Below are 12,981 nucleotides of genomic sequence, written 5' to 3'. Positions count from 1 at the left end.
AAAGCTTCGTAGGGAGAGAGCAAGCATGATCCTCATGGGCAATTCATACTAGATTGCATGTAGCTGAGATTCATAAAGATCCTGTTAAATTGTCAGAAAAGTTAGTTTTCTGAGGACACAGAAAAGCACAAGTTACTTGGCAGTGTGAAGTGGAAGTGAATATGATTTGAAAAAAAGTTCAGTGTTGGTGTCTGCCCTTTTGCCTCTGTTATCTGTAGTCACTCAGACTGCACTTGTTGGCATTAAAATACCTGATTTTGTGCCAGGTTCTCTGTAAGGAAGAGGACACTCTAAGGCTTTGTCAAATTAAGCCACTGGATGCTGCTCAAGCCCATTGAAGCTGTGCAAGAATTCTGGCAGGAACGTGTTAGTGCATCTTAGAATGAACAATTTTATTGAAATTCCAGTCTTTCCATATCTATTTTGGCTTGTTCTATTTCTGGCCTAAGATTATGGAATAAGTGACTCTGAAATATATATACTTCCTCATGGAGATTTGCCACTGAAACAATCCCACAGACAGATGCAACAACTGATTATTTAAACATTCTCTCCACAGTTGCTGTTGTATAGGGTGGTATATGGGAAGAGGGAAACAAACTCATGGCTTTCTTTTCAACAAACTTTTTTTTTTTTGTATTAATATTAGATATTAATTTTGTGTATAGAAGGCTGAAGCCTGTGCAGAATGAAAGCATTAAAAACATCACCCTTTTTCTAGTATCCAAGTTATATCTCCACAGAAAGGCTTGGGACTAAACTGAGGTAAAAAAATTCATCTTAAAATTATGGTAATAGAAGATGAACATGACCTTAGAAGAAGAGAAACAGAATKACATAAACCAAAATCATTTTTAAAGCACTCCTAAATAAACATCTATCTAGAGCTGATATGGCATCTGGAGATATATATGTATATGTGTGTATGTGTGTATTTTATTTGGCAGGCAGTGCTTTTGTTTTAACATCCCTTTTCTCTTTACCTAGGAAATCTGGTATAGCAGTTTCTTATGTGTGATTGATTCATCAACATTGTACAGCATTGTATTTTTTTTATATCTATATATATCTATAGGCAACATGCACATATATGTAGGCATAAATACACAGACGTGTTCTGATACAGGTACATATATATGCACAAACATGAAAGGACCTGTTGTGACAGACTTAGGCATATTCATCTATATGTCTTCTAAAATATATTGCAAAATAGGCAGAGTCCACACTGTTGTTGTACAGACATACTGTATAAATCTTTCACATTATTTTACAGCATTTAGACTTGTCAAAGATGCTTAGGCAGTCAGGCAACCAAAATTGAATTTTAAAAAACAGAAGTTTTTGTTTCTCTGGTAATTAAAGTGTTCTGTTCATGTTTCTCTCTATTGTTCTTGAGCTTTTTGCACTGCTTTGTATTAACTTCTRTCTGTTCCTTCTTTTATGTTTGCTTCCTCCCAGTTTCTGTTGTATCTTTTTGTTCCCCTTCATATTCTCCTCTCCACTTCCCTCCTCTGTTTCCTCTGTGTAGAGTCATATCCTCCGTTAGTCTGTTTGTGCCATGGATCCAGAACTGRGGTTTTACTCTCCCCTTGCTCAACCTCATTTCTTTTTTCTTCTAGTTTTAAAGTGGCCATGAGGAGAGGCCATGAGCAGTAGTCAGACCAGAAATAGTGTTGCATTGGTGTTAATGCTTTTCAGTTTTGTTCCCTTCTCTCACAATTTTCTTCTGAGGTATGAGTTTTCCTTAAACTAGCGAGTACAGACAAATCTCTAATGTCAGTGTTATTTTGCCAGACAGGCCTCTAATGAACTTACAGAGATGATTTAAATTGAAATGTGGATTAGTTAGTAGCTCTTTTCTGCAGGTAACCAAATACTACTTTACAGGTATAAATGTAATTTGTGATCATTCGCTTTACTAGTGCAGCAAAATTTTAAACTTTAAGAAAGTGTGTTACAACTGTTGTCTTTATCCTAGCCTGTAATAAAAATCTTTGGTACTTAATTTAATACACTTTATTTAGTCACTCTATTTAATACAGAATATTTTCAAAGTTTGTCTCATGAACATTTGAGAAGCTCATCAGATAGTGTGATGATTTAAACTTTTGTTTGTTGCTGTTACATTGTTACTCTTGTTAGTACATCATAAAAATCTTTCAGTGATGTTTCAGAAGCAGGAAATGTGTTTGGCAGTATTTTTTCTAAAATATTACTGCACTCACCTTTTCACAGCTTGGGAATTAAATTATCCATGTGATCCTGAAGTGTTTTTTTTTTTTTTTTTTTTTTTTCCTTTTGGAAAAAGCACCAGTAGAACCTGCATATAGCTGAAGGAGTGCATAAGAGGAAAAATAGGTTTCCTGCAAATAATTTTTTCAAGGGAAAACTTATCTCAATTGTATTTTAGTTTTGAGTTTAGAAGTGCTTGAATAGCAAAAGAAATATTTTCTGCAGTAGAACTGATACTAATCCTACTTTATTTTGGAAAGATTCTATTACCATTGTTCACTGACTGTTGCTAATTTGTGGCATGGTTGACCATAATGAGAAAATTTCAGTCTTCTAGTTCTCGGAGCTTAAGCTGATAAGAGTTGTCCAACTTAAACTTCTTTGTGAAATATTTTATTCTGAGTTGCCTGTGTAAACAGTAACTAGCTAAAAATTCAAATGTTATGTCCTGAATGTGTGACGTGCAGCCRTGTGCCTTCTAGGAAATGTAAGCAGTCTCAGAGGACTTACCTGATTACATTGCTTTTACTCAGCAAATGGGCTGTAATTTAATTTAGATATCTGAATAGCACCTCCAGTTATCTATTTAGAGGAAGCATTTTTATTTGGAGGAAGACAAACTCAAAGGAAGCCAGTAAACAGAAGTAAGGAATACATGGTGATTATGTGAGTAGAAATTTGAACGTGTGGCAGTGGATTTTGAGTGTGGTTCATGCTAAAACTTTATCGGTTTTATGTGGGAAATCAAAGCCACATGACAGTTTCATACTTTTTTTTTTAAAATCACAGTTATTGTCTTTAGTTATCTTTAAACTTCTGGTTTCAGCAAATCCTGGAAACTCCTGCAAAAGAAATGGCAGTGTGTCATATTGCAGAAGTCTCTTGCTGAAGGACTCACTGTATTTTGCCTTGTAAAAATTCATTTTGAAACAAACCTGTTGTGAACATCTTAGAAGCAATTTCAAAATGCAGCAGTACATTTGTGATGTAGGAGCAAGAGCCAATGCTGAAAATCACTTGCCTTGTGTGAGAACTGTCAATAGTGTTAGTTCAGAATAGAGTTTAACTCCTGTCAAGCTGATCAGGAATGAATTTGGTGGCCTACAAATAACAGCAATATGATGAGACATTAACTCTCCGGGAAATAGTAATATTAGACTTCTGAGGAGGAAGGTTGCTTTATGGCATAGTTTTTATTTTGACAGTCCAGTATTTTTTACCATTTGTTAGCTAAGTTTTCGACACAAGGCAAGTAGTTTAAAACAATCTATTCTTTTATAGAGAGCTCTAGTCAAATCTAAGCAAGGTGTATTGGTGTGCAAATAGACTTTTAAACACTGACATTGCAATTTAAAATTCCAGTTATTCCAATTTACTTCACACTTCCTACTCTTGCTATGAGTGAGATGAATGTGAAATTAAGTTTTTGATTCTTGGGCTGAGGAGAGGAATATACAGTCAGRGAAACAAAAGTAACACTGGTTGCTAACACTGTGCATGGCAGAAACACTGTGTTGTCGTCTTGATAATGAGAGTGCAGGAGMGCTGCATTCCTGTACACAACCTTTCATCTGGGAAAACTTCAGTCTTCAGAGCCTGCAGTATTAGCTTTTTAGTGTAGGTATTCTAGTGTCGGGGAAAGGGTGTGATATTTGTGATCATCTTGCAATAATGCAGTCATTGTGGTTACTAGAGCTTACAGTTCTTTCACCTGATCCTGTCTGGAACAGGTCTGKAAATTGGTCCTTTCTGCGCAGTACCTAGTACCTGACCTGTCTCACTGCATTGAAACTTTGCTTCCATAGAAGCTTTCATTACAGAGCTGCCTCTAGTTGCTTGAAAGAAATTAGACTTTCTATTAAATATATTATGATTGAAATTATGATTTTCCTCATCACAAAAGGTAGGGAAGTTACTTGTCAAAGACTTTGTAGTGTCAGGAAAAAAAAAATCAATTTTCCAGAGTATCAGGCTCACTGTCATTCAGTTTTTAATGTTTGCTGGTATAATATACTGTGAAGTTATCAGAAGTAGTTTTCAGTTTCTGGAGATTTCAATCGCTAAAAGGTAGCGTTGGCAGAGTTGGTTTGGACAAAGATCTGCTTGAAAATAATTGCCCTATCTTAAAGGACAGAAATTTAACCATGACCAGGCTGCAGACAAATGTTTAACTTGTTCTGAAAATGTTATGCTTTTGTAGTGAAAGACTTCTAAATTTTCTGTCTGATATTGGCTGTTTTCTGTCTGATATTGGCTGTCTCTTGTCAGAGACATGGGCATGTCTCTGTCCATGATATCTCTTTAAATGCTAAACTATTTATAGTGGTCCTGTGACTTTTTTGATAGCTTTTACTTCTGATAGAATAAGAAGAACAATAAATAGATAACACCAGTCTGTTTAGATCTGATGCCTTGCAAAGATGACAGRCAAAGATGATGATCTGATGCCTTGCAAAGATGACAGGAGAAGAGCAAAACAAATGGCAAAGTACAAAGCAGGAAAAATACATGCCTAAGACTTTTGAATTTTCTTAACAGATCTTATTAACATGCTTCCCTTCAGATCACAAAAGAGATCTTGTTATGCTGTAGTCCTTTTTCCAGCCAGTGTCACTGTTGTGCCAAAAATGGAATTTTTCTTTCCAAGTTTCTCTGGCTTTGAAATTGCATGTTGGATTAAGACACCATATTCAGTGCATCATCATATTGCTCATTTGTAGAATCTGTGAAAATTGCTTTTGAACACCGATAAAGTTGATATTTGTTTATAAGCTAGTGAATAAGAACAAGGAATTTATGCATTGCTTCATTTGTTTGCTTTAAATAGTATTTTCATAATATAATAAATACTATTTTCATGCAGGCTTTCCCAGCATGACTAAAAACTGCAGATGTGCAACTGAAGGATTAGGCAGGTGCCCATACAATGTCATCATTGTATGTGACTAATCACRTAGTGCTGAGAGCAAAAAGTAGTAGTCTATTTAATAGATTCGGTCTTGCTTTGCTTGAGTGAGAGTTTCCTTTAATTCTTTAAACTGTCAGAAACACCGAAATAGCTTCTGTCACAATAATTGTGAAGTTGATGCTTCTCTGTAGTCTGTGTTTTGGCTGTAACTGAAAGGGTTTAGAAACTTTTGTAAGCTCTCTCCTTTTTTTTTTTCTTTTTTTTTTTTTATCATTGCTTCAAAAATAGAGGATAGATGAAAATGAATTGCRTTCTATTTCAATGCTTTGAGCTGTTCTAATCCACCAAGTTCATCTGTTGCATGGTTAAATGGACGCAGAAATTAAGCTGAGAATTAGCATGTGAGCTTTCAACTTGACTGCAATGTAAGAGACCAGCTGGTCAGTAGTAAAGCTTGTCAGCTTTGTTTTTGCAGTTTTATTTTGCTGTGCAGCTCTTCACTATCCTTTGCTGTTTTCTTCCAGCCATCCAGGAGCTTTATGAATCTGAACACTTGTGCGCTTGTATAAGAATAAGACATTCTGCCAAACCATGCAGTTATGTTTTTGGTGTCTTAGTCATTCTCTTCATAACAGTGACAGCAGCAAGTGAGCTCAACTTTAAACATTGCCTGCTTTCCTTATGTTTTGGTGCACTCTGTGTGTCAGTATGAACTAAAAAAAGAAAGTCTTTAAGTTCTGTTTTACRTTTCTTTCCTAGCCTGCTTCCAGTCTGTGAGGCAGCACACTCCTAAAGCTGTGGGATGTAGCAGCCTGGAGATAAGAAAGCTTCTGTAACAAATTGTCGCTGTGACTTGCAAGATGGGAGAGAAGTTTTTAGCTGTATGTTGTCAGCTAATAAAATATGGTAGCTTTACTGTACGTGGGGAAAGTAATTCTTGTTGAAACATGGTGTATGGAGAAAAACAAAACAAAAAAACCCCACTGTGTAGCTGTAAGTGAAGACAGCTGTGAGGAAAATACTGCTGTGCTGACACTCTTAGAACAATTCAGCTTGTATTTGAGCTTTGAGAYCTTTTGGTTAGGTGGCATCTGTAAAGGTGTCAGGGTGCCACAGAAGCATTTGCCTTCCTCTGCCAAGGGAGCTGTCCAGAGTTAGTGGGGTTGATCTGAATGGTGTAGCGTTTGTAGTATGGCTTGCTTTTTGATTTTCTTTGTTTGAATAGTTAAATAAATGAAAACTTAATGTGCAAAACTGCTCCCTATTATTCTCAGTGCAGTGTATGATTTTAAACCATCTGCAGTCCACTTTAATAGGACTACTGCTGTTATCTTTGAATTTCAGCCAGTAGTGGTTCCAGAGGCTGCCCAAGGATTAGAGGTGAGATTACATGATTGCATCTGCAGCCAGATCATATGCCAGGAATGTTTACAAGGCTATAATTAGGTGCAGATACCTACTAAATAGTAGATGAGAGTGGGATGGGGTGTTAATGACCATCTTTTTGCTTACTTAATTCCTGGTGTGGTAAAACTGTTGGAATCTTCTTCAGATATTGTGTCTTTCATGAGTGTGTGTTTTTTTTTAAATGAAAATGCTGCTCTCTTACAGCTTTTTTATCATGTATTTGTATTTGCATGCATTTTGCATGTATTTGTTGAACATAGAACAGTAATTATCTACCTCCCTTCAAGTTCAGGAAGGGAATCAGGATGTGATCATTTAGAAATGTAGACTTCATTCACCAAAAGCCTATTTATTTTGGCAAGAAATTAAAAAAAAAAAAAAAATTCATTTTGGTGCTTTCTAGATCTGTCTCTGAAAAAGGAATTCATCGTTACTTTCCAGTCTGCTCATGTTTTACAATAGACAGGCAGTGTACAGTGGAATTCTAGTATTCTCAAGCACAGAACTGATGTGACAAGGGAGATGAAGGAGATAGGACCTCCTGAACTGCTGTGTTCTTAGCAGTTGTATAGAGCTGGCTGCCTTCACTACTTAAAATCATAATTTTCAGAAATAGTATTTGTAGAGGACATTATTGAATGAATCATGGGAAAGTGACCTGAAGTTTTAAAGTGCAGTTTCTTCCGCTCTGGCTGTGGAGGCAGCAGAAGCTTGTCAGCCTGTCTCTTCTAGAAGTTAAGTTGATGGCTGCCTCTTAAGCATAGGCTCCTCAGCATAAGGCTTTGCTTAGAGGTTAATGACTTTCAGAAGACCAACATGAATGCATGGATCAATGAATAGCTTTCAATTTGTTTATGTGCAAATGTAAATAAAAACTTTGAAATTCTTTCCCTTTGGCAGTTTCAAGAGACTTGCATCACAATTTTTCAATTTCCAGTGATGATTCTAAAGCATTTATTATTATTTGGAAGACATGATGATATTTTATTTTTGTGAGTGATGGAAAACTTTTACCTGGGAATTTTTTTTGTGCTGCAGGTTTTAAAGATACATACTTACAATGTATAGGCTAATCTTAATGCAGCTAGGATATTTTTGTTTACGCTAAAGTAGTACAATAAAATGAATATCAATATAGGGAAAATACTAGATTGCTGGGAAGGTCTTTTCAGTGCTGTGCCCGGTAAAGAACACCACCCTAGTTGAATAGCTGTCTGACTTTGGTTGGATTATTTCCAGACATCTTAGGTAACAGGCATGAAAGATGAATGTACTAGTAGATGTTTAGAAACGGTTCTTTCAATTATGAAATAGATGTTTTAATTTATCTAAGAGTTCTTATTTCTTTGGCACTGTATGTACTTTGTTTGCTGTATACTTTAGAAATACTGCTTTTGTATAGAGCAAGTTTAATAATGTTAGCTTTCTTGTGCTTGGAGCAGGAGTGGCCTTTGAGATTAGAGATTTTTTTTTTTTCCTGTTATTTTTCCTGGAAAGATGAGGGGGTAACATTTTCAAGACTAACTCCAGAAAAACAAAATAATATGGAGACAGTATTGAAAATGTAATTTCAAGAATGTCATGACCATGATCACGATTTGTCATCATGACCAAACTGAGAGAAACATAACATGGATAGAAATTGCATTGAGAAAACTGAATATTGTTCATAATAGGCACTCACAGCCTTTTTCCTTTTAATAAGTAAGTTTTGAGAAAAAGATTTTAAATGGTATTCAGGTTCTTACATTTCAAAGTAAGAACTCATGCTGTAGCCAGCTTAATGTTAATTTAGCTTGACTTTGAAAACGAAGTGTCTGTTTTAGTAAAGTGACTAGAAATGAGTGTTAAATGTTGATAAGAAATTATTTCATGTAATATTTTTCTTTTGGTTTCATTATTTTCTGATCTCATTTTTTAATCATACTGTAGTTTTGGGTGAAAATATTTCTGTATATGTTGAGATTAATGAAAATGAGTTTCAGAATTTAGTATCTCTTGAATGTTAAATCTCTTAATTTCTGCTCTCTCAGTTCCTGCCTTCATGCATTATTTAGCCTTACAGTTTTCCCTGGAAAATAAGGAAAGTTTTTGTTCTATGAGAATATTTCAGCTGTGTTCTTCTGTACAATTCAGAACAAGAGTAATGATAGTAAGATTAAGGCTTAGGTTTATACCTAAATGCCAGTAGCAAATGATAAATAGATATGAGTTGTAAGTTGCCCTGTGATAATTAAACAGATAATAGGGGTATAGGGGCTACTGTCATGAGTTTAGATTGTATAACTGTTTATTGAATTCATTGCTTCATATTTACTGCACAAGAATAAGTTGTCACTAAATTCGAAGTCACAGCTTAGCTTGGTAAAAATACATACGTTCATCACTTTGTGTACTAAATTGCATATAATACTAATGTATTTTGCATTCTAAAGAGCCCGTGATCAAGCAGCTGATGTGATTTTACTTTTTTTTTTTTTTTTTTTTTTTTTTTTTTTTTTTTTTGGCCTAAACTACATGGTATCTGAAAACTTGGTGCTCAAGTTTCCATGATATTTAGATATAGATGAGGACATTCAACTTTGCCAGCTTCCTCCAGCCCTCTCTTGCCCTTTCTCAAAAGCCTGTCAGTTGTGTGGGGGAAATACTCTGCAAAGAAAACTATGTTAAGCAATAATATTTCTACTGCATATATGAATCTGAAGGCCACAAGTTGTCTTCAACACTTTTATCAACAGTGGTGAGTGAGAGGGAATTAGATTAATTTAGAAATACTGGATTGAATTCATCTGTATACTGTGTAGTAGAGCCACTTKTTATCAGCAAGTGGCAGCTTTAACTCGAAGTCAGGATAATATAATTTAAAAAATACATTTCTTTCTTTAGTATTGAGAGGAAAAATTGAGGTTATTTTCTTGACCCTACATAACTCTATCCATGTTTTTCTTACTTTTAAGTGAAAGATTATTTAACTCTTTTAAGATAAGGAATTTGTTTTAAAAGCTATAGAAGCAGGATGCTTTTGAAATGTTGACTCTTACAAATCAACTCATTTACTTGCGTGTTRTTTTTTTTCCCCCTCCGTTACTCTGTTAAACTGATATGGCCTGAAAAAAAGTAGTTTTCTAACTCATTTTCTGGAAATTTGTTCAGGGATCATTTTAGTTGTTGCATATGTTATAATTGCATATATAAACACCAGTACATAATTCAAAACACTTCTCATGATACACATTTACTTAGCTTGTCAACTGACTATCGTTGATCATTTGTGTATCTTTATTTTAGGTGATTCTTTAAAAAAAAAAAAAAAAAAAACATTTTACATCTGTTATCATTTCCTTCTGAATATATGTAAACACATTCTGTCAAGAGAATCAAGACTACATTATTTCCATTTCCAAGCTCCTGAGTCTTAGCAGGAACTCTGTCCCTCTTAGCTGTGTGCGTTCCCCATGAAAGGAGCTCCTCCTGGCTTTCTGAGCTCCTTGCTCCTCCTTCTTGAGGAACATTAAGCTCTTCTCTGTGTGCCAGCCGTGTGGGGTCCACTTGCCTGGAAAGTATGGAGTTGGGTTGATCAAAGGCTCAACAGCAGGTCGAGCAAAGTGCTGGCTCAAGGAAGGGATAATGGTAACCAGGGAATCTGTGGAATCCTGAATGATTTTGTGTCCGCACTTCTCCTGACAACTGTTTCATGTTTCTCCCAGATTTTTGGAGGCCATCTGGCTAACTGTGAGATGCTTTGAATCTTAAAAATGAGTATGGAAAGTTTAGGTCTGTTACCCATAACTCCTGTCTGGAAGAGAATTCTTTGATAAAACTGATTGATTATTTTGGTTCCTTGCAATAACTTCATAATTGGCCATTACAGCTGTACATACCACAGATTTTCAGGATGACTTGGAAAATCATTGAAGTAATGTTTAGTTTAGACTATTGCAAAAGCTTGTATGCAGAGATTATTGATCTTTTGAATTTACATTTGAACAGAGGAACATGGTGAAAGCTTTTGGTTGTACAAATGAAATATTAAATGATTATTTTTTATTTCAGATACTGTCCTTGTACTGTCCAAATTTAAAATCGAAGAAGGATTTTAAATTTGGTTTCTTCAGGTAGCAGACCCTTCCAGGATTGCCTTTCTACTCCTGCCTCCTGGAAGGAGAGCTGTCTAGAAACACAYAGAGTTTGGTTGGAGTCAGTTGGTCTTTCAGAAGTCTTGTGTCTTTGAATTCAGATGAGGATGTTTGATGTGTGAAAAATTAGCTTTAAAAAAAGATACCCTACTAGTTGTGTAGATGCAGTTTCACCTTAGCTATTGTTCTCTGTGGAAGCTTTTTAAAAGTTTCCATTTAAAATGAAACGGGGGTCTGTGGCCATCTTGGAGTAGGCAGAACTGCACAATGATTTTACAGTGTAAATTTATTACTGTAGTTATTAAATCACAGCAGGATATGTCTCATTTATCTTTGGAAAGATGGCAATGGGACAGTTTTAATACTGGAATGTATTTGCAAATCTTTATCTGGGCCTTAGCCATCTGTGATTATTGCTATGGTCATGAATCACAAAGAGAAAAGTTTTTGCTCAGTTAGACAGCATTTGTCTTCTAGTGCTCTTTGGCTTTTGGCTAGTATCTTCATGCTGTTGAGTACAAGAATTCTAGAATGGAAAGAGTTTTTCTTTTCATTAATCATCTTAGTATGAATGTAGTAGTTGCTTTACAAAAATCATAAATAGATGCTTAACATAATCCTAATAATTACTTTTTGAACTCCATTTAACACCTTTTCCTGTCATGTTTCATAGAAATAGTTTCCAACTTTTGAGGCATACAATGATAMGAAGAGCAAAGGGTTTAAGTGGTAGAAGAAGAATATCGGGTAGTTATGCCTGCCTAGCTTTTTAGACTGTTATTTGTGGCATCTTGTAAAAATCAAAAATACTTACGCTTTGTGATAAATGCAGTTTTCTACAAACTGTCTAGAATTTCCTTGAGAGTAAATTGATAACAGTTCCTTTCATGCAGGTTGGATTAAGACATTCCTGTGTGGTGCTGCAATAGGGCTGTGTAAAGATGTTCGCCAGCATATTCCAGTGAACTGTTATGTAGACCTACCTGTGGTAGGCTAAATCTTCAGGGATTATAATTTGAGACTTGATGATTTCCACTCCTTCACTTAAATGTTTGTCTCTCTTGATAACTAGAGTTAGAAATGCAATGCAATCATATATTTACACATGCAACTTGCGAGTGAAGAAAAAGCTTTGTGTTTGCTTAGAAGTAATTGTTTATGTTTTCTCACTCACAGAAAATGCCAGAAGCATCAGAAGATCATAATCACTGGAAGGCCTATTGACTTCCATTTTTTGATAATCTGGAACACCACCAGTCTGGCATGGCGCAGGGCAGTCAACAGCTCGATATGCAGCTACTCCATGATCTCCGGCAACGTTTCCCTGAGATTCCTGAAGGTGTGGTGTCTCAGTGCATGCTTCAGGTATGGTCAAGAGTTTAAAAATGTCTTAAGAGTCTATGTAACTTTATCTCTGTAGAATGAAAAACCTTTAGTAGTCTACTTAGTCTGCTTTTTCATTATCATGGTTTTGTTTTTCATGTAGTTGTTCCTAGTACTTTATTTCTAAAACAAGAAAGATTCTACAACAAAGGTTTTCTTAAGAAAGTTGAAGTGATGTTGCGGTTATAAAGGACTTTATAAATTACCAGTATGCTTTCATGCAACTTATTCTGACATAACTTACTTGATTTTATTTATTTTATTTTTTTAGAGGCACTAAATTCTGTTCTTACCAGAAAAACTGATGTAAAGAGTAAATACTTGGGTAAACAAARAGATACAGGTAAAAACAGTAAGCAGTCAGTAAAACAAATCAGGTCTAGATTCTATAAACACTACTAAAGAAGAAAGGAAGAAGTCATGCAAAATTAGATTAAAAAAAAATAGAGCTGTTACTTACAAACCAAAGTCAAAGCAGAAGTTGCTGAATTGATTCTGCAAGTTATTAAATCACTTTGTAATTTTGTTTGGACTTTTACAGAATCTTCTGTTTTGATCTAGTTTGATTTGTGTTGTTAGAAATAGGTAACCTATTAGACATACCTACTCTTTGCAGAGGATGCCAAGCGCTCTAAGTTGCTTTATCCTAACCTAGTCTTGCGGATTTTTGTGTCATGCAGTAGCTAGTGTCACCATAGCATTTGCTCAGAGGCAACATGCAGTCTSTACTCCTTGCATGTTATGGCCATGAATTTCAAAATTCATGGTTGTGTCACCTGCAGCAGTGAAAAGTTATCCCTCACTGTACTCAAGATGGGCTTAAGTGCAGCTTCAGTTGAATGTTTGTTGAATACTGTGAACAGTGGGTGCTTTTTCTGTGCTTCAGTGATAACAGACATTCATTCTTATTCC

The 12,981-nt window shown here is 35.4% G+C and overlaps 1 protein-coding gene across 1 annotated transcript in view; it reads left to right on the top strand.

The window, feature by feature from the left end:
- The window catches only part of TAB3 (TGF-beta activated kinase 1 (MAP3K7) binding protein 3), a 39,428-nt gene that overhangs the window by 14,638 nt on the left and 11,809 nt on the right, over positions 1–12,981 (top strand). The window contains exon 2 of the mRNA XM_026047297.1: positions 11,863–12,051. Coding sequence (XP_025903082.1) covers positions 11,950–12,051 — 102 coding nt within the window. The 5' untranslated portion in view covers positions 11,863–11,949. The remainder of the gene's footprint in view (positions 1–11,862; positions 12,052–12,981) is intronic.

This window comes from Nothoprocta perdicaria, unplaced genomic scaffold (genome assembly GCF_003342845.1).
Source record: "Nothoprocta perdicaria isolate Ctin4 unplaced genomic scaffold, notPer1 scaffold_49, whole genome shotgun sequence".
Taxonomy (NCBI): domain Eukaryota; kingdom Metazoa; phylum Chordata; class Aves; order Tinamiformes; family Tinamidae; genus Nothoprocta; species Nothoprocta perdicaria.
Note: the sequence above shows the minus strand (reverse complement) of the source record. Positions and strands in the feature narration are given on the sequence as shown.